At 34.5% G+C, this 27,235-nt stretch overlaps 1 protein-coding gene across 1 annotated transcript in view; it reads right to left on the reverse strand.

The window, feature by feature from the left end:
* The window catches only part of LOC115975472 (cleavage stimulation factor subunit 77-like), a 33,665-nt gene extending 12,137 nt beyond the window's left edge, over positions 1–21,528 (reverse strand). Inside the window, exons 1-18 of the mRNA XM_031096256.1 lie at positions 21,344–21,528; positions 21,134–21,217; positions 20,984–21,046; positions 18,278–18,387; positions 16,946–17,046; positions 14,946–15,007; positions 14,283–14,423; positions 14,010–14,138; positions 13,305–13,351; positions 12,643–12,706; positions 10,565–10,685; positions 10,209–10,267; positions 10,060–10,128; positions 9,263–9,403; positions 8,375–8,439; positions 8,125–8,221; positions 4,803–4,862; positions 3,597–3,749 (exon numbers count right to left, since the gene is read on the reverse strand). Of these exons, the coding sequence (XP_030952116.1) occupies positions 3,597–3,749; positions 4,803–4,862; positions 8,125–8,221; positions 8,375–8,439; positions 9,263–9,403; positions 10,060–10,128; positions 10,209–10,267; positions 10,565–10,685; positions 12,643–12,706; positions 13,305–13,351; positions 14,010–14,138; positions 14,283–14,423; positions 14,946–15,007; positions 16,946–17,046; positions 18,278–18,387; positions 20,984–21,046; positions 21,134–21,217; positions 21,344–21,361 (1,584 nt within the window). The 5' untranslated portion in view covers positions 21,362–21,528. The remainder of the gene's footprint in view (positions 1–3,596; positions 3,750–4,802; positions 4,863–8,124; positions 8,222–8,374; positions 8,440–9,262; positions 9,404–10,059; positions 10,129–10,208; positions 10,268–10,564; positions 10,686–12,642; positions 12,707–13,304; positions 13,352–14,009; positions 14,139–14,282; positions 14,424–14,945; positions 15,008–16,945; positions 17,047–18,277; positions 18,388–20,983; positions 21,047–21,133; positions 21,218–21,343) is intronic.
* Positions 21,529–27,235: the final 5,707 nt, after the last annotated feature.

Below are 27,235 nucleotides of genomic sequence, written 5' to 3' on the forward strand. Positions count from 1 at the left end.
TGGCGGATTTTTATAAGAAGTTGTATCAGGAGCAGGAATATTGGAGGCCTACTATTGATGGCTTAGATTTTGCCAGTTTAGATGAGACTGAGAGGCTTTTTATGGAGGAGTTTGAGGAGGAGATTCTTGAGGCTCTTAAGGAAGCTGAGGGTGACAAGGCCCCTAGTCCTGATGGATCTACTATGGCATTTTTCCAAAAATGTTGGAGTGTGTTGGAAGGGGATGTCCTGGCTTTTTTTGCGGATTTCCATAGACAATGTGTTTTTGAAAAATCTCTCAATGCCGCTTTTCTAAGTTTGATTCCCAAGAAGGCTAATGCTATCAATATTAAAGACTTTTGCCCTATTAGTCTTGTGAGTAGTCTATATAAACTTTTGTCTAAGGTGTTGGCACATAGACTTCAAAGAGTTCTAGATAAACTCATTTTTGATTTTCAGAATTCTTTTGTTGGAGGGAGACAAATTCTTGGTTCAGTTCTGATTGCAAATGAATGCTTAGACAGTAGAATGAAGAGCGGTGTCCCTGGTGTGATTGTTAAGTTGGATATTGAGAAGACTTACGATCATGTGAACTGGAATGCCTTATTTTATCTTATGGAGAGGATGGGTTTGGGGGTAAAGTGGGGGAGATGGATGAAGGCATGTATTACTACAGTTTGGTTTTCTGTTCTTTTTAATGGTTTCCTTGCCAACTTTTTTTGGTAGTTCTCGTACTCTCTGTCAAGGGAATCCCTTGTCTCCACTCTTATTCCTTTTGGTTATGGAGGTGTTGAGCAAGTTGTTGAAGAGAATGGAAGAGGGTGATTTTCTTTGTGGTTTTCAAGCAGGAAGAGTGCAAGGGGGTATAAATATTCCTTACCTTCTTTTTGCTGATGACACTATCTTTATTTTGTGATGCTTCTAGGGAACAACTTTTATACATACGGACGGTGTTGATTTTCTCTGAAGCTATTACAGGCTTAAAAGTCAATGTTGGGAAGAGTGAGATTGTTCCAATAGGTGAGTTAAGGAATCTGAATGTTTTGGCTCATGTTCTATGTTGTAAGGTGGGTAGCTTGCCTATGATTTATTTGGGTATGCCTCTTGGAGCCCATTATAAGGATTCATCAATTTGGAATCCTATTATAGAGAAGATGGAGAGGAGACTGTAAGGTTGGAAATGTCTTTATTTGTCAAAGGGCAGTAGACTTGATCTTTTAAAAAGTACTCTATTGAGCCTTCCTACCTATTTTCTATCCTTGTTCACTATCCCTCAAGCTATGGCTGGTAGATTAGAAATGATTTAGAGGAATTTTCTTTGGGAGGCTTCTGAGAAAGTTTTCAAATATCCTTTAGTGGCTTGGGAAGATGTTTGTATGCCAGTGGAGGTAGGTGGGTTAGGAATCCGAAGGATTGGGTTGTTTAACCAAGCTTTGCTTGGAAAGTGGTTGTGGTGCTTTGGGAAGGAAAGTAACCAATTATGGCTTTAAGATATAGCAAGGAAATATGGAGTGACTAGAGGAGGTTGGTGTACTAGAGGTGTAAGATCTCATCCAAAGATACAAAGGTTGGAGAGATATTGCTGGGTCTCTAGGTTAGAATCACCCAGAGTAGGAAATCCAAAGCCCACATTATAAATATATTGTGAGCCCAAGAGGAAACCAGACCTTTTAAGCTCGTTTGGGGTGCGCACATAGAGATTATAAATTTCAAAAACAAAAGAAAAATCTCTCATCTCCCTATCTCTCTGCGTCTCCATCTATGTTCTTACCTTTCTTTTCTTCATCTTGATTCTTGATCTTTTTCTGTAAACTCAAGTCTAGCTTGAAATCTTTCTTTGTTGATTCCCTTCAATTCACAGTAAATTCAAAATTGAAAAGGGGCAGCGTGAGCCGTGGGCATTCTAGAGGTAATCTTCTCCCCCTCTCTATCTTTCCGAAAATTAAGATGAGGAGTCTGCTATTTATTCAATTTAATTTTTTTTTTTAGGTCTATTTCACTGCATGATTGATTGATAGGAGTCATAGGACATCACGTTTTTTGCACATAGGACAGGCTAGACAGCATGTTTTCTGCACAGTTGCACACTGCACAGCAGCACAGGCTGCACAGTTGCACGATGCACACTGCACAGGCTGCACAGCCCACAGTCATAGGACAGCACGTTTTCTTACTTTATCAATTATTATAAATTATCATACCAATTAATAATTTGATGTGTATCATATCAACTCATTTGTATTATAGTGACATTAATTTATTGAATCATGTAATAAATTAATTTTTATTTCTACAAGTTTAGACTTTAAAGTGGTCACGGTTTTAGAAAAATTGCAAGAACTAGGTTGTATTATTCTATACTTAAAATTTGATTAATATTTAAATATAAAAAATGCCCCACTTAAAATTTTCGCCTAAGGCCCCCAAAGTTGTTAAACCGGCCCTGTACAGAGTATAGATGCATAGGGTATATTTCTCTTTCAAATTTTTTGTGTGTCCCCCCTTCTAGAGGATTTCTCTTTCTTTATATAGTTATATGAATTACATCCCAACCCTCCACTTGTACAGCCACTGATCTTGTGGAAGGGTATTAGCACAGGGGAAGCGAGATTTTTTGTACAGATAGTGTATGATGTAGGGGAGGGCCACCGGATTTGTTCTTGCCATGACTCATGCAGTGGACATACACCTCTACAGAATCTTTACCCAAATCTGAATGCCTATTCTCGATCCAAAGAAGCTTGGATTTTTTACTTGATTGTTTTTGCCTCCAAAGCGGGAGAAAGGAGTTGGAATTTACAATTCCGAAGAGTTCCTCGTGATTGGGAGTTGGAGGCCATTGATTTTTTTTTTTTTTTTTTTGAGCTTCTTTACTCCTGTATGCCGAGAGGTGAGGGGGAGGATAAGCTATCTTGGAAGTTGACTCTAAATGGTGTGCTTGATGTGTGCTTCTTTTATAATTGGTTGTTTGGTAATCTTCCTATTGTTTTTCCTTAGAAAAGCATTTGGTGTGTAAAGGTACCTAAAAGGGTGTCATTCTTTTTATGGACAGCAATCAAGGATGGGATATTTACCATTGATTATCTTGTTAAGAGAGGACAGTCCCTAGTTAATTGGTGTTGCATGTGGCGGTGTAGCGTGATGGGGAAACTGTGGAGCATCTCTTACTTCACTATAAGTTGGCTTATGCTTTATGGTGAGAAGTTTGTCATGTGTTTGGAGTCCATTGGGTGATGCCAAAGATGGTTATATCTTCTTTTTTTGCTTGGGACAATTGGTTTGGGAAGCACCTGTCAACTATCTGGAATATGATAACAGGTTGCCTACTGTGGTTAGTTTGGCAGGAACTTAGTATCATTGAAGATAATGAGAGATCTTTAGATCTTTTAAAAGATCTTCTTTTTGGTACTTCATTTCAATGGGCTCGTATTTGGGGTCTTACACAATGTATTTCGATTTCTGCTTTCGACAATCTGTTAGCTTTGAGCTTTTTGTATTCTCTTCATGTCCAAAGTGTTCATCATCATGAACACGATGTTCATTTTTTCAATAAAAGTTCTATTACCTAAATAAAAAATAAAAAGCATAATGACAACAAAATATTCTAAATGAATATACCTCTTGCCGTGCCAAATGATCCAAGTCATTTGAAGAGCATGGCCATAGATCCATGAAAGTATAACGTGATACAACATCTTGCAATGATCCCTCTAAAGCTGACGGTCCCTCTTCCCCTGTTCTAGAAAGAGCTTCTTTCCTTCTTTGTTCGACCTATATGATGTTAAACAGTCAACAAATATTTAGTCAGTGAAATTCAATGACGCTCACAATTCAGAAAGATATCCAAAGAATCACTTAACACTTACCTCCACACTCTACCTTCAACATTAGAAGCTTACAAACCATTAAAATTACAGAAAAAGAACCAATACTTAGGTTTTTTAGAAAAGCGTGCAAAATAAAACTATGGCATGTGATCATTTTTCTTCACTGGGTTACAATGACAAAATGGTCTCCTATAAAGCATGCAAGCCTAAATCAAAGAAACTACAGAAAAATATAATGCAAACAACATAAATTAGAAGCCAAAGTTTCCAAAATTATTATATTTTTAAAGGAAAAAAACACTTTCTAATAACATACCATCACACTTACAATCACTAGCAAAGAGAAATAATTAAGTTCCTATTTCATTATAAGTTAAAACTATTCAATATACTGTCAAGATAAAGAACATATCTTCTCATGTTTGTGGCTGTAGGAGATTACTGCTGGAAAATTCTTTCAACAATATTATCCTGCAATGATGCTCTCAATTCTAATTTCTGAAATTTGTATTAATAAATGAAATTCCATGAAGTATATTCTGGCTGGAAGAGTATGCTTTGGTCTAGGTTATCAGAAGTGTAACAATAAAATCAAACAGATGAATCTCCAAATTTAATGCACATTGCTCCAACAGAATTTGAGATTGGACACTGGTTCCAACCTCAACTTAAGTAGCACAAAACTAAAAAAGAACTGCAGTCAATTAAAATACGGTATAGCACCTTCCTGTACCTAATAATGTATAACAAACCCATGCAAAAACATTTGTTTAAATAATTCCTAAAGATTAAGGTGCAAAACAGTTGACATGGTTTTGTTATTATTAATAATAACAAAAAAAATGATGGTAATGACGATAATAATAATAATAATAATAACAAATACATAAAATACAAGTATAGAAACTCTCGACTCCAAAGGAAATGAAAGAGTATGATGCATAGAAGAGGACAAGAATATTCATCTTCATGAAAATTTAAATTTAATAACAACTACCTTCAACATGCTAGCCAGATCTCCATAAGTTTGCTCAAAATGGGTGAATCGTTTCCAGACCTGCAAATGAGTATACACAAAAACCACATAAAATCTCTCAAGCAATGAAAAGATTGGATATGAACAAGATGATGCCTTGAAGCAAATAAATATAAAATGAGTAAGTGGTAGAATATAGCAGAATACAAAATATATAAGAACTCCCATAGTCTTACAAGTTTTCAAACATTCAATCATAAGCCTCAAAATAATTTAGAACACCTTTAAACAAATTTACAGCATTTATTTTTTTTGGCTGAATTTGCATTTAAATACATCAACACAATGCGTTTTTGCTACAGCGAACACATCATACATACATTATGCTTTGAGATTCCCATCATTATTTTTTTTTATATAAAAGCGAAATCATTATTTTTTTTTATTTGTTAATACTTTCAAACATTGCAGTTATTAAAATCAAATATATAAAGCAAGAGAGAAATTTTAAGGAAGTGAAAATTTCACATCAAGAATTAATATGAGGACTATTTGAAAGGATTCAAAGGCATTGGTAAGTTTGGGGTAGTTATCATTTTGGTTCTTAAAATTTCAATTTCATCCTCAAAATTTGTATTTGTTGTCAACGTGATCCTTCCATCCCATGCCATTAAAATATTTCCGTTAAACGCTTCAAAAACAGCATAGTTTTTGTCTATTTTTAATACTGGGAAAAAATACTAAATTTTTTTCTAATAAAAAATAGGATTTAAGATTTTTTTTCTATTACAAAATCAAATGTAACTCTCTCTCTCTCTCTCTCTCTCTCTCTCTCTCTCTCTCTCTCTCTCTCTCCGCCCCTTCATCCCTTACCACCAGCATCTTCTTTTCTTCAATACCTCTCTCCTCTCTTTTTCCCTTTTTCTGCCAGCCCAATTTCCTTTGCTCTTGCCACAATCTCCTTCCTCAACTTTGAGGAGTTTAGTTCGCAGCTACAATTCAGTGACAGCACTAATGGGTTAAAGAGGCTTTCAGGACTTTCATTATGCACTTGGTTTGAATTTCACATTTTCTTTTTGTTTCTAATCTGGGTTCTATGTAATGACTCAGAATGGAAGAATCGGTCACTGTTTTAATGGGTTTTTTTATAGTAATTTTCAATTCTGGGGTCAATTTATTTTATGAGTTCTTTTTTCATTTTGCTCTGGATATTGTTCATTGAGTTGGACTGCTTGACACTATCATTTTATGCGCGCGCACGCACACACACACACATATATACAAGGAAAAAAAAAGGGACAGACTAGGTGTGTGTACTTGCCCAATACATATTACATAGAATACAGTAGTGAATCAATAAAATCAACAATAGACAGAAGGAATGCCACCTAGGGCATGCATCCAATCAAACAGTGTCTGCAAAATATGCTTTGATGACATAAGCAGGATGCTTGATACCCTCAAAGGCTCATTGGTTTCTTTCAAACCAAAGATTCCACATGACACTATCATTGTTCCTAGGATCTCAAGATTGAAATTCCACCATAGAGCTGAGAAATCACATATGCATCTAACAACTAAATCAGAAACCAATTTGCACCAACAAAATCACATGTAATTCCACAACACTTCAAAAAAATTTGAGAAGAAGAAGAAGAGCAGCAGCAGTGGCAGAGAGAAGACAATAGATCTGGTGGCCAAGGTAGTCAAAGGCAAAAGGCGACATTAAGGAGCCAAAGCCTTCTATCGCGTGAAAAAATAAAAAGGCGCTAGCCCAATTATAGCAAGGCGCCAAATTCTAAATATAATTATTATACATACAAAACTTAAATCATTTGTACCTAATGTACTGAAATATTATAAATTATAATCAAGTTTTTTTTATAATGTATTGCATGAAATTAGAACTATTAATTGATTTCAAAATAGGCTTAATATGGTTTAGACTCTAATAACTATTCTAAAAATAGATTTTATAACAAGCTTTTATAAATAAATTAATCTAACACTAAATCTAAAAACAAGCTTATGTAAATTAATCAATCTAAAAATAGGTTTTATAACAAGCTTTTGTAAATTAATAATCTAATTAATAGTTATTACAACAACCTTCTATAAAAATTAAAAAAATTTAAACCCAACAACAACAACGGAGGCTCTTACCTTAGCACCTTTTTCATGGTTTAAGGCGGTCACCTTGCTCGCCTAGGCTCTAAAGGCATGCACCTAGCCTTAGAGCCTTAGAGGTGCCTTAGTGGCGCCTCGCCTAGCCCAAGCACCTAGGCAAGTGCCTAGCTCGCCCTTGACTACCATGGAATTGGTGCAAATTCCAGCAACCCAATGCTGTCCAAGGCCATCCTCACCCACCAAACCCACACAAACCAATATTCAAAATCCCGAAAGAAAAACGAAGGGGGCAAAAAGGAAAAATAGTAATAATGGAAAACCAACCAATCCAATCACCACCAGTCGGGTTGGTCACCATTTTGATCAGAAATCTTTCTAAATTATAATCAGTCAAACTTTCCCTGGGTTTTAAATCCCAAGTCATAGTAACTTCTGATTCTCTGTCAGTACCAATATGAAAAACCCATTACAGAAATACCAAAAACTAGGCTTGAGGGACTCTTTGCCAAAAATCTACCAATACCCAATAAAGAAATTTTGGTTACCTTCGTCAGTATTAAAATTTGGGGAAAAAAAAAATTAAATGACTATTTGTAGAGCCTTAACAGCAATCCTACTAACAGTAGTAGATGGAAGGACCATATTAACAATAAATACAAACTTTGCGGACAAACAAGACAAAACTGGGACTTTAAAGACCAAAATTAAATTACCTCACTTAGAGAGTGTAAAATGAGTTTTAGCCTAACTTTTTCAGTCTTTTCAAACTCATTCTCAGAATCCATAGCCTTTTAACTGAAAATCAAATTCCTTTCGCATATTTAGTCCTTTCATTCCTCAAAATATGTACCACCAGTTGTCTGTAGCATTTTCCAAGAAAATAAAAAAGATCCAACATGCCAAACACAAAAAAGGGTAACGAATATTCAGGCATGTGAAGTTTGTGCCTGTTCAAGATTAAAATGCCTTGTACTGCCACTAAATTTATATTGGACTTTGACTTTGACCATTCAAATATTTAAGCATCTTTCCTCGATGAATTGATATGTTTTCTTCTTATCTCCATAAAATCCTTAAAAAACCTTAAGTACAGGGAACAACATAAGCCATATGTCATAAGGTCAAATAAACTTGCTAGTTAAGAGATAAATCATTAGGAACTGGAAATAATACAAGAATATATGCATGCTCATGGGTGTGTGTATTAGGGGTCTACCTCAACAGATTCCTCTGGTGGCAGTGAACTTAGTGCCCGCTCAAATAAGGCCCGGATATTTCTATCATCATTCAAGCGTGTCAAAAAATCTGCATATCTGTGACATCAAGGACATTAATAATTGATAATTATAAGCTGAATTACCAATAAGACAAAATGATTTTACTAAATGGTAGTAGTGTATCCCATTTGTCCATCATCAAAGCTCTGTAACATGCATAATTTCTGATTACGAGATAGATGAACTCACTCAAGAATGTATACAGGCTCATGCATAAACCGTTTCAATCCTGCTTCAAAAACATTGTGTGCAACCTGCAGGATGCGGAAAAAAAAAAATGATGGCTTATAAATATTTACTCTTAAGCCAACATAACACAACAGACCATCAGAAAGTACCAAATCTATGTCAATTAGTTTCTGAAACCCAGAAGGTAGGAATATGTTTAGGTAGGTGCATCCCACTAAAGAGGGGGGGAGGAGACAAAGGGCAGAGGAAAGCCCTTAATAGCAAATATCATCCCAAACTATTTTAATTCATCTAGCTTTTTCACCACTATATTATTGGAACAAGATAGCTTTCACAATGTCTGGTCAACACCAACATACAAGTTACAACAATCAGTAGGCAGAAAGTGGCCATTTTTTTCAATTCAGAGTGTGTGGATACACTTACTGTAGAAAAGAAGGGGATTTTTTCTTTTTATGGTGTGGGACCCACCAAAATAAGTTCAAAAAGGCCAAAAAGCTGGCTTTTTTGGGCTTTCCAAAAACACACTAATATACCCATTCCATTCCAAACTGTTAGTCCTTTACTCCATTTTAGCATGTCCTAAAATGGAGTCCTATTTGAAAAGTCAATAAATAAATTCCCTAACTTACCATTTACTTTATTTAAAAAGTCAATACTCCCCTTCACCAGAATTTAAATTAAGGAGGGTGGTTTTGGGAACTTGTATCTTTTTATTAAAGATAATGCATTAAATGAGGCTCCAAAGTTGGGTTTCCTAAACAGGACTAACATGGGATGGAGGGAGTAAAGAAATAATCATGATAAGTAATGCAGTGCTTTTGTAGAAGACATAACCCCATCATATCAATATGACATGAAGATTAAAACTAAAAAAGAAAAAAGGACCTTTGGATCTTTGTCAAGACAAAAGGCCATCATTGCATAAGCGACATAAACATGGTACGTGCAGTTTGGGGATTTTCGAGCATCTAAAAAGTACTTGCGAGCTGCTTCAACACCCTCAGTTCTCCTTAAAAAGCGAATAAACTGCAGCATGAAAAACAAAAATGATATCCATCATGGGAAAAGTATATTGACAAGCTGTGGAATATGCATGCCATCAAATATCTAAATTTTAATGTGACACCATTTAATATTATGCTTTGAGAGTAATGTGAGCAAACACAGACCGATATATTCAGGATTTCCAACAGTACCTAGTAGAGATTTAGCATCTGCTGTCATCCATGGTATATATTTATGCTTGCATAAATGATAACAGTGGATTCACCACTTTTCTATGCCATTCATTGGCAACCAAAATCAAAATTTCTAAACACAACACTGACATACATGCAGGAACAAGCATGTACAAACAAAAACTTTGCATATTTGACCCAATTTAGACTAAACTATCATGAAATGTCCAAAGCCTTGGCTTGGACTGACCCTTGGGGCAGAACTAGGCTATGGACCTTAAAGAATTTGTAGTTGGAAGTTCCTACTTACCAGAATGCAGACTCACTCCATGACTTTCAGAATTAAATATCATGAGACTTCCAAAGATTCTATTTTTCATTTAGTCTAAACCTCTCTCATTGAGACATGCGAGAGAAACATTTCCATCTCTCATTACAACTGTCAAACATACAACTTACTCTGAAGAAAAAAAAATGTCTACTAAACAATTCAAAGTTACTTACTTGTATATGAGCAAGTGCTGTTGTGTTAACCCCATCCCCTAGAAGGCTCTCATATATTTTCTTTGCAGACTACAATAAAGCAGAAGCAAAGTTCAAATACTAAGACCCAAGGACTTAAGCATGTAGAAAACATGTCAGGTCCTACTTACCTGAATTGCTCCACGAGATTCCTCCAGCTCTGCATAGGCATACCTCAGCATTTCTGAGTCTGACCATACATATTAAGGAAGAAAAAGCAAATGAGAAAAATAAAAAGGAGCAAAAGAAAGCAAGAAATGATACAGGCCATGCCAGATACAAAGTAAAGGCAAAAAAGCTGCCCTAAAATCAAGATTCACATCAAACTACTAGACACCTATTTGATAAGAGTCCAGCCATGTACAGCAAGATAAGAAGAGACAGCCGTGAGAGTTACTAAAGAATAACTATAAATCTTTTTTTATAATTAACAGAATAATCATAAATCTTATTTAAGTGAAGGACACAAAAATGAGAAGCAAATTACCAGGAAGAGCCTTCAAAGCTCGCTGAAATACTTTGACTGCAGCATCTATTGAACCAGTTTTTGCATGCCATGTAGCATAGTCATACCATATATCAGGATAATGGTATAGATACATCAGACACTGGAATTCCAGCACAATGCAATGAGCAAATATAACAAAACTGAATGAACAAAGAGTAGTGAAGGCAATAACACATTTAAGGAAAACAAAAACTAAGAGGTTCCTTTTGGAACCCGCACAAATCAAGAGAGGTAATCAAACACTATGTGCCATATGAGTAGTCCAATCATAGATCACATCTCATTGATTCTTCTTCTTTTTTTCTATAAGTAGTAAGCATTTTTTTTTTTTTTTGAAATAGAGGAGGTACTTCTTGCACCTTGAATGAGTGCACAATGTACTCCTAAAGAATTACATAATCATCATCTTATACAAAAGGAAAGGGAATCAACAAAATCAACAATAGAGATTGCAACACTTGATGGCTCTCATAGATCTAGGACAACTTTGAAAGTGCAATATAATTTGGCAACCAGCAGGTATCATACCCTATGTTTGGATGGATGGGGGGAATAGGAGAGGAGGGGAGAAGGGAAGATGACCAGAATGTGCTAAATTTTAGTATATTCCGACCACCTTTCCCTCTAGCCTCCTGATTCTCCTCTACTCTTTGTCCGTTTCAAACATTCCCTTTAAAGAATTAAGCAGATTATGGGATGAGTCCTATTTGGGCCTTCAAGTTATGAAAGATTGATTTTGAATAGAAGAGTATTCTCTCTATCTTGCTTCTTGGCAATTTCTTCGATTCATCACATCTCATTGGTGGCTCTCATAGATCGAGGAAGACTTTGAAAGCTCGATATAATTTAGCAAGCAGCTAGTATCTTAGAAAAGCAAGTTGATTAAACAGCTTTTTTATTATAATTAATAGAAATATACATATATCAGAAAAAGGTGTCACCCAAGTATACTAGGGTAAACAAAGTAACAAAAATTGCATAAATCTAATAAATCAGCAATAGAAAATAAATAAAGATCCCTCAAGGCTGACAGCCAGTCCAATAATGTTTTGGTTAAACAGTTGAAGAATGTTTTGACCTAGAGAACTGATATATTAGTTGCAATTTTTTTTACTTTTTTTTCCATCTTTTATTTTATTTGACTTTGAAAAAAATGTATCCTCTTCAAAAAGTTTCTTCACATTTTCTTTGTGTCATCCTGAACTACCTCCTAACCAGGAAAAAAAATTAAGGATACTCAGTTACATCAGAATGTAAAGCAAAATTGTAAAACTGCATATGAAATTGGTACCTATTGTAGACATATTTAAATTTTCTTTTCCTTTTACTTATTCTTTCTGAGATCCAGAATAAGTTATAACAATACACGCACATAATCTTATGAAAGATTGACTTTGAAAAATATAGTATTCTCTTAAAATTGTTTCTTCAAACTTTCCCTCAGTCATCCTGAACTACCTACCAACCAGGGAAAAAATTAAGGATTCTCAGTTACTTCAGAATGTAAAGAAAAATTGTGAAACTACTAATGAAATTAGGTACTATCGTAGACATATTTACTATTTCTTTTCCTTTTACTTGTTCTTTCTGAGATCCAGAATAAGTTGTAACAACACACACACACACATATATATGAGAGAGATACATGTGTACTAGTTTTCAGCTACCCACATTTATCTTAGATGGACCACACATAATAAGGTATATCATAGATAAAATTGGCATAGAATATAATTCTTTACACAGAATATTCATAGATATTTGTCTCATAACTACATGAGAAGAAAACTACAATTAATATATGAGACTTGTAGACAGATCGCAAGCAACACCTCAGTAACTGCAGTGACTAGCAATGCTCAACAGGTTGCAGTTGACTCAGGTAGCAACTTATCCACCACTTACAATAGGTATGTTTAAAAGACTAAAAAACAAATGACATCTTGGAAAATTAAGAAGATTTGAGCATGTAAGGTAGGTAGATTTCCAACAAAGACAGATACTTCAATTCATATGTTATAATGGAGACACTTTATACCAAACAAATTTTTTCCTACCTGTTCATAAGTGAATATAATTCGCTTGTTGGAGGACGCACTGTCTATCCTTTGTGGGTTTCCTCTGGAATGCAACACATAAATAGATCAATATATAAATCTTCAATGAAAGTTCCAGCAAGATCAACATCCATAAAGCAAACAAGAAATTCTAGCCCAGTTTCAGAGATGAAGATCTGCGATATAACACCCAACAGATTGCCATTTAAGACCAATAATCAGTATCTGCCAAAGTGCGCCTTTTCTCTAATGTTTGCCAATTTTTTTGCATTAAAGTTCATGGCAGTAAAATGGTTATGAGTATATAGAGACATTTTTTATATATAAAGTTAAGAAAAAAAAAAATATACAGACTTTCCTTATCCAGAAGAATAAAGTTTGAAAAACTTGCCACATTTGATAACTTTGTCACATAATTTCCAAGAACAAAAACTTCCATTTAATAATTTCAACACCACTAAAAATATGGTATGTCTTACAGAAAAAGTTTCTTTTATTTGCAAAATCTGAACCCTCAACAACTTAAATAAAGCCCAAGTGATATAAATCTTCCATTACAACATAGAGAAGTATAAGTGAACATCTATAATAACAATTATGTCTAAGTTGAAATCTAGATGCATGCTGCTGAAACAAAAGGACATTGTGGCCCTGCTTCTTACTTCTCAAAAGCTAACAGCCGTTTCCATGCCATCCATTGCAGTTCTTCCTGTAAGTAAAAACGAATAACAAATTTCCATAACAAATATAACTGAAAACATAAAATGTTACATGGAATAAAAACTTCTAATATGCCAATGAGATGCAGATAACCTGTTATATGGAATAAAAACTTCTTATCTGCAAATGAGATGCAGACAACCTGTTATACGGAATAAAAACTTCTCATCTACAAATGAGATGAGGTTATAAAGGGCTTCATTTCCATTCAAATGATACTATAAATCAAGTAAACATGTATCATGGGCTTGGAACACAGCTAAAAGTGGTGCAATTTGTTTCACTTTCCGCAAACCAATGCAGGCATGTTTGCCACGTTTTTTTTTTTTTTTTTCCTTATGAATAAGAACAGGCACATTGACCTCTTCCTTAAGACTGAAAAGCGTATAAACATCTTGCCTTAGAATATCGAGGCAAATCCTTGCAGCATGTTTTCTTAGACACTTGTTCAAACAAGTCAAGCAAAAATTCAAAGACTATATAGCTTGTTGAAGAAAAGAAAAGTTTGGTTTCAGATTGTTTGCTTCCTTTGAAAATCAAGGGCCGCACATGCACCATTATTGTGTCTGAATAACAAAAACCAACTACTACTAAAACCATCTGTGGGTTAACAATTATAAATTGCAGCATACGAAGCAGAAACTTGCCTTGTAAGAACCAGATGGTGGTACAGCAAGCATATTCCAGTCAATTTCATCAACATATTTTTTCCGCTCTCTGTAGACAGCCCTGGCACTATTATATTTCGGTTGATATTCGGACAACAGTCCTTTGGCCTGCATAATACTATATCATCAGGTGCCAATTTTTAGAAAAATATCCCCTTCTAGATTGTAAAATACACATGCATAACATATGAATAACTACATACATTTAATACCAACTAGTTCAAGTTAAAATTGCAATCCAGAAATAGTTACCAGTTGGCGGCTAACAGAATTTTCAAAGTTCTCATAGTCCTTCCAAAGTTGTTCAATGTGATGAGTAGGCGTGACGATAGCTTTTTGGTATACTTTCCTAACAGCAGTCATCCTTTGGGACTCTTCCTGAGTGTTTTGAGCCTGCATGATTGATGCCAGACAATATCAAATGAAGATGAAAGGGGGAAATTGAGCAAAGGGAAAAAGGAAAAACCATAGGAATTAGCACCTAGGGGTTTGCTTGGAATGAGCACCAAGCAAAGAAAATTTAGGCATCAGTACCTAAGTGCGTTTGGCATCAGCACCAAACAAAGGGGAAACACATTCTCAACTCATAAATTTTTATTCAAATTCTAATATCCTTCACCCATACAAGAGCATTAGTTAAATAGGGTTTCAAGGATTACACTCATGGAAATATCCAATTAAATTCCATGAAACCCTTAATATTAAAAAACCCAAATTCAAAACCAAAAATAATATCAAATTAAAAAAATAAAATCTTAAATGATTTTGGTGCTCCTTGCATCAATGATCATCTCATTTTTAATATGGAAATGACAATAAAAACAACAAATCTATTAATTGAATAGCATTACTGGTTCATTCTACCCATAGTGCAATCATACAAATTGGAAAAGAGAAAGGGAGAAGCCAACAAACCGGCAATGTCTTTAAGAAGGTGATGTATTCCATCCAGACAGGCCCAGATGCTATATCTGCTCCTGAAAACACATGCATTGAGTATAAGAACAATCAGATCGCTCAATATTAGTAATGTAGTTTAGTCTTTTCAGTAGATGAATCCATCTTAATTACATACTTCTACTTGTATAATAAGTTTTCTTTTTTCTTTTTCTTTTTTTGAGATGGTACAAGAACTAGTATGGTTGATCAACTAAACAAATCCCTCACTTACTCCTGCGTGTACGCAAACAAGAAGGATATTCCGCCTATATACAGCTTGTCAACCCCCCCCCCCCCTTGCTGGTCTTTTGCGATTACAACATATCTCCGTAAGCGCATGAGACTAACAGAAGATTAATTTAATCTTTCTTCTAGTTTAAAGGTTTCTCATTTGCCTTTTAATGACTTTGTTTTCGAAAAAGAACCTTTTGAAAAAGAATACATCACTGCAATTTAATATTAGAGTTCGGTCTAGACAAAACTATTTCCTAAGAGATGGGTTGTAATTTGTCAATATCTTTTTCCTCTCCATAATTTTCTCAAACTATAAGGACACTCCTTTTAAACATTACATTTCACTTTTAGTCCAGTCTGGTAGACATCAAATGCCCCAACAATTTTATGAGTGATGCAATTTGACAATCAAAACATTGGTTGAATCTCTCTTCCTGCATGATTACTTGAACAATTTTGCACAGCTTAAAATCTAAAAAATCTCAAAAAGCTGAATAAGTATTCAAGATAATTTGGAGCATTCATTGACCAAAGTTGAACTCTGCAACACGAGTGAGAAGCATAACTGTGCTCATGGCTGCATTGGACAATATAGCCTTGATAAAAGTAGAATCAAGACAAATATTAGAAGTCTTAAACCATACCTTACAGACTCATGTATTAGCAACAGAACACAATTTCTTACTTAAACAGAACTTTTCCCTTGATCCAACACAATTCTCAAAATAGAAGAAATCACCTAGACAACTTTTATTCTCAGAACCCCACACTAGCATAATCACCAATTCCCCCAAGAATATATTGAACCATTGCATTCAGACTCCTTAGAAGCACACTAAATTTTGAGGAAATAAAAGTTCCACACATAATTACATAAAATTTCGAGACACTTCTGTTGCTCTATAAATGAGAAACGGGAGATCTCAAAGAATTAACACATACTTCCTTCTATATCTTTTCACCTCAAATGGGTTTTAGGAAATATAACTTACACTCCTACCTATATTCCGCAGAGTCAACTAATCAAAACCACTATCATAAATTCAGATTGCCATGGGATGTCAATACCTTTGATTAAGATCTACCAACAATCTAAGGCAAGTTTCTTAGGGATACACTTGAGTATTCTTTAGATACTTTATGTGAAGATGGTTTTCTCGTTTTATGGGATGTATTGACCTTTGATCAAGAAATTCATATTGCCACGTGATTGTCACTCCATTTGTTTCAATGGAAAACCTTATGTGAAGATATTTTTCCACATTTCCTTTGTTTGATAGCGTCAAAGAAAACAGAACAAAGGAAAACTGTCTTTGATCAATGAAAAAATCTATTGAAAATATGACTTATTTTTAGAGGTTTTTTTCCAATAAAAGTTTTTGGAAAACAACTCTATCTTTTTTTTGATAAGTAAAAAATAAAATAATAAAAAAAAGAGAGTTTTGTTTTCCAAAAACTCTTATTGGAAAAAAAACCTTTAAAAATAAGTCATATCAAAGGAGTAAAGATTCACATTTTCAAGACCGCTACTTGCTACCAAACACAGGAAAATGAGATAATTTTCTAGAAAATACTTTTTGAAAAATAACTCATTTTCCAAAAAATGTTAATGTTGAAACAAACAGAGCAAAATACTACTGCCAAAAGAACTAAAATTTTTGCAATTTTCCAAAAAAATTAACAAGTATGAATAAAATGCTACATTAACAAACATCTTAAAGGGCTTATGAGAGATAACGCACCAAGATAGCTGAGCATAAAATCAAAAGCTTTTCTAGTCTCTTCTTGACCCTCTATCCCCTTCTTCTCATTGACCTTTCTAATGAAACGAATGTAGCACCGCCTACAAGACCAATAAGCAAACAATGAAACACTTCAAACCAGTACCAGGAGGAGAGAGAGAGATTTCTAACTAAATAGACAATATAAGATAAGACAAGAAAAACAATTAAATCTTCTCAGCTTAGACAAAACCATGTTTTACATTGAGTATAAATGATTCTTCATTTGAAGAAGCTGTCTTCTCAGGGTTGTAAAGGAATTCAAAGATAAGGTGAGTAATGTGAGTTTGCAAACTAGTTTTACTTTTTAACAGAATTAATTGATATCATCACTATAAAAATGTATGATCTTTGGCTATATTAGCAACCATCATTGTCAGAAGATGCAGAGCTGGGCAAGACATCAATATTATGGTTTGTTACACAATATAGTTAAAATCATTTCTTTACTTATTCCAGGCTTTGTCATGTCTTTTGTGGATATATTTTTTTATTCCAGTGACTACTTACATAAATCTTGATCTTGTTTATTTACTTTTTTGATAAATAGTGAAACTTTATTGATACCAAAAAACAGTCGCCTACGTATACATGATGTATACAAATGGGGACAAAACAATCAAGCACACAAATTACAATTATCAATTAAATCAAAAACCAAACATAAAGAATAACAATCCACAAGCATGCAAATTACAATGATCAATAAAACCTTGATCTTTTAATGTACTTAAAACCTCTCAATGTGAAATTCAAAGTCAGGAATCATGAATTGACAAAGAAAACCTTAGGTAGAATTTATTTGAGAAAGTAAAGAAAGCTGAAGAAATCAGTATATATATCCTTCCTGAGATATATAACAAGATTAGATATGAGCTGAACCGCCCAGCAACTTAAAATAACATCATGAGCAAGAAGTAATCTTTTCTATTAATATAAAATCAATACTTATCATAAAAATAATAATAAATTAAAATAAATAAATAATTAATTAATTAAACAAAAAAAAACTGAAAATAGAGAGGAAGCAATGTTGGATGCCAACAGCATAGTGGAGTTAAGGAGAGCAGAAATTACGCAAGACTGCAAAATTGGAGGTGGCCATTACAAGATTCTAAAATAAAGCATAATAATTTTCATAAAAATATTAACCTTTAAAGAACCAAAAATCATAATCCTCATTTACCATAACATATACCTAAACATCTTCTTTTATAATTAACAAATATCTATAAATCTGCACCAACTCAATTCGTCAACCAGTGCCATATGAATGTAAAATAGGTAACATACCAGAGAGGTATTTGAAGGCAGTTTAATAAACAACGGCTAAATAGCTGTTTTGTAGCATCATCATTATTCACAGCCATGTGTGCCTCAACATATTGTTTCCAATATTTTGCCTGGAGATAAAGAGTTGATAACTTCAGCAATCTTTTTTTTTTTTTTTTGAACAGTTAATAAATTAAGCAATCTATCATCTATGCCACCAAACTTCTCCAACCAGGATAAAGACCTATTTCCAATATATGGATGAGACAATCAAATTTAATATGGATAAAGTCACTTGATCAGGCTGCAGACCTTGGAGTTCAAGAGTCAACAAATTGTCAATTTAAAAATTAATTGGAAATTTTAATATGACATGTCTACTACTATACGTGCTCTCCATGATAAGAGTCTAATAGCCTACAAGATAAGTGTGTTGTAATGTCATCTAAATTAGTACAGCCTTTACAGTAACTTTGGGATGAAGTAGCCTTCAACTTGTGCAAGGAAATATTATAAAGCTTATTCGCTCCAAAAATATTACTAGCTAATACACGTTTAACCATGTTAATCTCAGAACTGAAGTTCCTCTAGGTTGAGAGTGAGACTCAATTTCATCCTGCCTCAAACAATGCCATCAAAAACATTTTGTTTAATGGTAAGTTATACACGCAATTAGTGGGTCTTGAACCAACAACCTCATCCTCTACCCGTTTTATAATGTCAGAAGGAGGTACCATTTGAGCTAGAGCTCCTTGGCAAAATGATCATAAAAATATTAAATAACTAAAATCATTAGCCAACCTATAACAATAAGTGACATTACTATACGAAGCACATCAAGCGCCAAAACAAGATTGAAAGGGAACTGTCATCTGCTAAATAAATTCTTTGAGAAGCCTCAAAGCAACTTCTTGGGTTACAATTGATGATGTTTACAAAGCTCACAAATTCAAACAACCTCTCATCTACTACCACCACGAAATACCAAACATGAAGAAGGGATTCCTTATAAAACTCTTTCATGGCCTTATATTCAACAAAAGAATGATAATTACATCTAATTGCTTATTTTCTTGCTCTTATGTACTCTTCTTCTCTAATTTCTCTCCCCCTATATCTCAATTGGCTTCCTCTTACCTCCTTTATTGGAACCATGCAAGTCCTCAACAACCAGCTAATTGGAAATTTATTAGCTCAAGAAATTCAGCATTATGATTATAGTTAGACAGCGCCATCAATCATTGCATCCAAGTCATGATCTTTCCTTATTCTTACCATCTAGTTGTAGACTCTCCTTCATTTTTACAGTAGACTACCCAAATTCTAGCATCTAAGCTTGTTTGGAAGATTCTTTTTACAAGTAGTTTAATTTAAGCATGTAGAACTAGTCTCTAGCATTTTAATTTTGCACAACTCAACTGCAATAGCTCATCATCAAAACTTTATCTTTTTTTTTAATAAGTAATAAGAATTTATTGATAACGAAAAGAGAGAGACACCCAAGTACACAAGAAGTATACAGGGGTGTACATATCAAATACAGAAATTACATAAATCAAGAAAATCCAAAAAAGAAGAAAAATGATGGTTTCTCCATACTGAGAACCAGTCCAATAAGGTTCTGAAAAAAAGAAGCTTGAGATCAGGCATAGAACGCTCATTGTCTTCAAAACACCTACTATTTCTTTCCTTCCTAACACACCACATCAAACAATGAGGAACAACCATCCATATATCTTCATTGCGATGGCGACCAAATCGACCTTGCCAGCAAGCAAAAAGCTCAACAACAGACATTGGCATAACCCAACAAACTCCAAATAAACCAAAAACCATATCCCACAACTCCAGAGCAACCGGACAATGAAGGAATAGATGGTCAATGGTTTCACTGTTATCATCAAAACTTTATCTTCTAAATCTAATATCAAAATATCAGCAACAGCTCATATAATGACCCCTCTCACAAGTCATAAACCTCCTACTAGAAATAGCATGCACTTTACTTCTTATTCCTAAAAAAGCAATTCCTTTGCCCAATACCATTTTTAGAACTAGCTAAATCATGCATGATGACACTCTTGAAATACAAGCTACCCACTGCATAACAGAATATACAAAGAAAAATGAAGGCTGAAAATAAAATAAAAATAGAAAAGATGACCATGATCTATGGAAGTCCATACAATGTCCTCAGAGATGCATTTACAGTTCAGCAAAATCATAACAATCCAAAACCAAAATACATTCTTGGTCCCTAAACTTTAGCTCATGAGCAATTTTAGTCCCTAAAGTTTAAAGTAATAAAAAAAAAATAAAAAATAAAAACCTTAAAAGAGAATGATTTTAGTCCCTAAATAACTTGAAGTGATCACTTTTAGTCCCTAAATTACTTAAAGTGATCGATTTTAATCCCTAAATAACTTAAATGATCAATTTTAATCCCTACATAACTTAAAGTGATCGCTTTTAGTCCCTAAATTACTTAAAGTGATTGATTTTAGCCCCTAAATAACTCATATTCAGTGATGATGTATCAATTAGTAGTTTGGCCGTGTCATCTAGATAACTAAACGCGATCATTTTAAACTCAGTACCTATAATCACTCATGTGTTAAAGTTTGGGGACCAGAATTTTTTGTTTTTTTTTTTTTATTGTTTTTGATAGGTAATTGAAGTGAGATATTAATATTATTATACAAAAAGAAGGGTGATAGAGGAACTCACAGCGGTGGGAAACAGTGTTAGAAGTTGCTCGTATAACGGCGCCGCCTCGGTAATAGGCAAATGCTAAAGACAGACAGACAGAGACACACACACACATAAACAAATTATGCAAAATTCAAAAAGCCCTCATCAAAAATCAAAAGGGTATACCTGAGCCTCATTGGCAAGAATTTCTGCGGCTTCAATGTTGTACTTATCATCGACAATTACGTTGTCGGAGTCCATTGGTTTGTCCTGAAAAGAAAACCCCAATTTACATAAAATTATGGTAAAAGATGAAACCGAAAAACACTGTGACAGAGGCATATATATAATAAATAATAATCGAAGATTCAAAAAAAAAAAAAAAAAAAGTAGTACCGTGGTGGTGGAAGACATTATTTGATTTGATAAATTTGAAAGACACGACACTTGCTAAAACCTCCGTGAACCGAAACTTTCGGTCACCGGAACAGTGCTTGCTTGTCAGTGCGCCGGTTTGATGGATAAAGTTTATTTCTTTTTTATTTTGAATTACGTTAACACAACCTATTAAGAGAGCTTCTGACTTCTGTCGGTCTTGTGACTCACTCATGTGGTACTGGTATCTCTTTTTTTGATGAACTCACTCATGTGGTATCACTTTTTCAAAATCAACCCTTTATTATTTTTTCTCCAACGCTCAAAGTAAGCTATATATATTTTATCCAAAAAAAAAAAAAAAAAGAAGCTATATATATATATATATAGTTTTGGAAAAAGATATAAGAAAGGCTGTAGGAGGGTTTTTTTTTTTTTTTTTCTTTTTCTTTTTAGAAAGATAAAAAATAGTATGGCTATTTATAATCTCAATCTATAACTATAAAGGTTAGACTCTTCTGTAGTTGTACTCTAGTTAAGTAATGTATTATAAATCCGGTTTAAAACACTAGTATTACTATTTTTGTATATGTTCTAATAAGTGTCCGTTTGGCAAAAATTATTTTTTCAACTTATTTTATTATTCAGCTTATTGTTGCTACTATTTATAGGTCCAATTATACTTTTTGGTACTATTCATGGGTCCTGCTGTACTATTTCAACTAACTTTCACATTTATCTACAATACTTTTAGCAAAAAAATTTCAGTTTCAGCAAAATAAACGAATCCCAAATAGACCCTAAGTATTTATGTTTACTCCAAAAAAAAAAAAAAGGATAAAAAATCATAGTTTTTTTTTTCAAAAAATTTACAAATTTCCCTTGTAATTAAAATCCGATAGGTTATCAAAAAAAAATTCCGATAGGCTATGGCAATTTATTAACTCCTATAGTGTTTTTTTTATTTTTAGGGGGGAACTTCTATTTTGGCCAATTTAGTACATAACTTTTGGTATTGTAGCATTAACTCTCTTTTGCCACTTTAGTACATAAACTTTGATATTACAATAGTACCATTTTTTCACCAATTTAACCTTTTTTTGCAATAACATAAAAGTTAAGGGGTTTATTATCCACTATGTCTCTAAAAGAGGAGGAAGGTTTTTATTCTTAAAATCTATGAGAGAGGAAATGGTTATATGAACTTCATGTTTATGGGTAAGAAAACTATAAAGTGGTTGTTGCATAACTTAGAAGAAGTGGTGTCAGATGCGAATCCAAAACAGTTTGCGACGATAAGAGAAGATGATAACACGTTTACTTTTCAAAGAAACTCAAATAGGTTTGGGTGTTATCTAATCATTACAAAATTGAAGGGCGGTGGTCATCAACAAAATGTCATTATCTCAAAAGGGCAAAGGAAGAGTGCATGATGCGACTTGGGGCAGAATTGAGGAAATTAATAGAAATAGGTAATTACACATAATCCACCTGTGGTTTGGGCGAAAATCACTTTGCCTACTTATGGTTTGAAAAGTATCACTTAACCCACCTGTGGTATATTTCCGTCAATCTCCGTAACCCACCTTATTCCCAGTCGTTACAAAAACACCTCTTAACCCCAAAACACAACATAAAGCGGATCAAAACACCCAAAACTCAAAAACTTTTCGAGAGAGAGACTTGTGGTGAGATCAAAGTGTTCTTTGTGGTTTGGAGTGTTCGGAGGGGGAGAAAACACAAGTTTCGCAATATCTAAGCTAGGGAAAGGTATGTGTGACTGCTATTGATCTGCATTTGGGTTCTTGATAGCATTTTTTATCGCGACCCACCCACGTAATTAGGGTTTGTAAATTTTTCTCAAAAATTGGTGTATGTTAAATGTGCATTTTGCTATTTATATGTAGAATCGCTTAGGATGTAGCTAATGTACTGCTATGGTTGTTTATATAATGCGTATACTTGAAAGAATCAAGTTTATTTGTCAGTGATTACATTTGTTTGTGAACTGTGGGTAGTGTGATCTTTATGAATTTGTTGGGAATCTGGTTTTGCATGTGCTATATGTGGTCCTTTGGCTATGTGTTGTCTCTCAACAACAAAAAAAATTTTATATGAAAACAAACTACTTATTTGGCTTCTTGTCTCTTTTGGCTTGTTGTCGTTTTTAGCATGTCAGTATGTAAACAAACTACTTATTTTAAACAGACTACTGAATTTAAACAAACTACTTATTTTAATTGCAGATGGTTGACTTCACATTTAACATTGAAATTCATGTTGGGAATGTTTTATGAAGGACCCAACCCTTGAATATGTAAATGGGTCTGTACATACATTGACTAAGATTGACCCTGATAAGTTGAGTTTCTTTGAAATTCGAGATTTATGGCATCTAGTTGGTGTTCCTAAAGAACACAGTAGATATAAGTATTTACTTCCTGAAGGTAATGTAAAGGATGATTTAAGGGACATAAAAACAGATACAGATGTAGTGAACATGACTACCCTTCATAGGGCATGACCAACTAACAAAATCATAATCTATACTAACATAGATATGGAGTCATTAGCAATTGAGCATCCTAATGGAAGGGGAGTGGCAGATGGTGGTGTAGGTGGTGATGGAGTGGTGGATGAAATATACATGGAGAGTGATTATGATGAAGTTGTATTGGAGGAAGAAGAAGATGATGAGAATGTTGAGGATGTTGAAGTTGGTGATAGAATTGAAGAACAGGATGCTAAAGTTGGTGCAAGGGTTGAGGAACAGAATGTTGAAGGAGATAATAATGATGATTGGCTATATGAAGGCCTAGAGGGGGATGACTTTGGTAATGACATATTTGCTGCTCCAAACTCAGCTACACAAGGTTTTGCTCCAAAATCAAGTGATACTCCCAATACAGCCCCAGAATCAAGCAATGCACCCCATGTAGCCCCAGAATTAAGTAATGCACCCCATGCAAACCCTGAGTAGGCTAAGTCAGCTCTTGAGGATGACCTGGTAAGCATGGATGGGTCTGATGATGAGCAGGTACCTAAGCAGCTAGAGTTTAATGCTAAGAGTGACATGAGAAATGTTGTACTAAAGAAGGAGATGAAGTTTCCTAATGCAAAAGTGTTCAGAGTTGCTTTGAGGGAGTATGCAATTAAAAAACCTATTGACATCAAATTCAAACTTAATGAGAGGACCAAGATATCAATTCACTGTAAGAATGAGTGTGGGTCGAGATGTTATACATTTCAAATAAGTGGAGAGCTAACATTTTAGATTAATACCTTGACTGATGACTATACTTACCCTAAGTCTTTTAAAAATAGTCAAGCAACATCAGCTTATGTTGCTAAGAGGTTCATTAAGGATTTTAGCAAAAATCCAAATTGGGAGGTGAGTGGTGTATACAACCATGTGATGCAAAATTTATCTGTTGACTTAAGTGTAAACCAAGTGTATAGGTCAAAGAGAAAGGCAAAGGATTTGATCAATGGAGATGAGCAACTGCAATATGGTGTCCTTAGGGACTATGCACAAATCATAAACATTGTAGACAAGGGAAGTAGGGTTATACTACAAACAGAAATGACTGATGAGACTTCCCAGCCAAAATTTAAGAGGATGTATGTTAGGTTCAATGCTCAGAAGGTAAGATTTTTAGGTGGATGCAGGTCATTTTTAGGTTTAGATGGTTGTCACATAAAGCACATATTTGGAGGGCAAATCTTATCTGCCACTACCAAGGATGCAAATGACAACATTTTTCCAGTAGTCATGGCTGTTGTGGAACAAGAAAACAAGGAGTCTTGGATATGGTTTTTAGAAATTTTTGCTGATGATATAGGGAGGCCAAAGGAGCTTCAGTTGGTCTTCATTTCTGATAGGCAAAAAGTATGCAAGTTTTGTTCAATTATACTTGAATGGTTTACTTCGCTTGCTGAACTAACATGTTTTGTTTTTTTGTTTAGTTATTTGTAAGGCCTTATACCTGTAATAGAGACACAATTCCCTACTGTGGAGTATAAATACTGTGTGAAACACATCTACAACAATTTCAAAGCAGATCACAAGGGATTGGAGCTGAAAGATGCACTATAGAGGTATGCTGCTGCCACAATAGTAAGGGAGTTTGAGAGATGCATGCAGTATATAAAGGATTTGGATGAGAAGGCATATGAGTATCTTGCAAACATTGCACCTATGCAGTGGACAAAGTCACACTTCACTTCTAGGGCCTTAACAGATTGTTTGATAAATAACTTGAGTGAGTCTTTTAATTCAATGATATCGAAGTCTAAGGACAAGTCTATCTTGGCAATGTTGGAGTGGATTAGGGTTAGACCTATGACTAAGCTTTACACAAAAAGGGAAGGGATAAAAAAGTATGCTGGAAAGTTGTGTCCAAGCATACAAGATAAGTTGGAGAAATTGAATGTTGAAAGCAAGCCATTTAGTGCTACCCCAGCTGGCAGTTTCCTTTATGAGGTAGCTAGTCAGTATGAGAGGCATGTAGTTAATCTTGTCAAGAAGACAAGCAGCTGTAGGTATTGGGATTTAAATGGCATTCCATGCAAACATGCCATAATAACCATTTATACAAACATTGAGACACCAGAAGCCTACACCCACCCATGCAACCACAAAGAAACTTACATGGAGATATACAAGGAGGTACTTCCTCTCATGCCTGGCCAGTCAGAATAGGCTGAGATTGGATAGCCTGCTCACCTAGCACCTCACATATACAAACCACCAGGCAGGCCACCCAAGCAAAGAAAGAGGGCTCCTGATAAGCCTAAGAACCCTTACAAAGCAAGTAGGCTGAATAGACCTGTAAGGTGTGGGAAATGCAAAAAGGAAGGGCTTAATTCAAGAGGATGCAAAGCTAGCATCACTAGGGAGACACCATGGCAGAGGAGACACAAGCTTGAAAGAGAAAAAGTTGTAAGTAATTGAGATTTAAATGGCAAAAAAAAAAAAAAAAAAAACTTGTTTTTAAACTTACAAAGGTATTAATGTCTTGAAACTGAGTTTTGTTGCAGGCAAGGGGAGGAGTGCCTGCACCTGGTACCAGATCTGGATCTGCACTTCAAGCTACACCCCAGCCACCATCCCAACAGCCTACCCAGACTTAGAACATGAGGTCTGCCACTCAGCCTTCATCCTCACAGCAAGGAAATCAAGCTAGGTCATCTTACATAAGAGCAGGATGGTTCTTTTCCTCACAGCTAGAGTTTCACACACCTAGGAAGATTTAGGATGCCCTACCAAGTTCTTCACAGGTAACTTAGTTGAGTTACCTTTTTCCTAGATGGTTGTGTAGACTAAGATATTTTTTAACAAATGGATCTATTTTTTATTTTGTAGCCTTCATTTGCAAATAAGAGCACTGGTGGTGTGAGGACTAGAGGACAACTTGCTGCACAAAGGCCACCAAAAATGAATTCAATGGGTGGAAAGAGTAAAGGCAAGAAATGGAGCTAGTGAGTATGCATGCCAGCATTGGGAGTAAAGCTAGTGGGAACATGTGGGCATGCAACTAGTGTTTTTTGTAAAGACCACTGTTGGCTTTTTGTAATTATCAATTAGTGTAAAAAACAATCACCTTTTTGTAATTATCATATATATATATATATGTAGCTGACCTTGGAATGTGCTTTTTTGTAATTTACTAGAAGTTAAGGTACAACACACTCCAGGTTGTTATTATGGTATGAAATTTTGTGGTATTATATGGAAGTTGTGGTATTATTTGGAAGTTGTGGTATTATGGTATGGAAGTTGTGGTATTATGGTCAAAACAATTTGTATGGAACATTATTTGTCCAAGTCAGATTATATAGAAGTTTTATTATTGCTACTACAAATTGTGTCCAAGTAGATTTTTCCAATACAAAGTGTATGGAAGTTGTTAT

This window comes from Quercus lobata, chromosome 2, assembly GCF_001633185.2.
Source record: "Quercus lobata isolate SW786 chromosome 2, ValleyOak3.0 Primary Assembly, whole genome shotgun sequence".
Taxonomy (NCBI): Eukaryota; Viridiplantae; Streptophyta; class Magnoliopsida; order Fagales; family Fagaceae; genus Quercus; species Quercus lobata.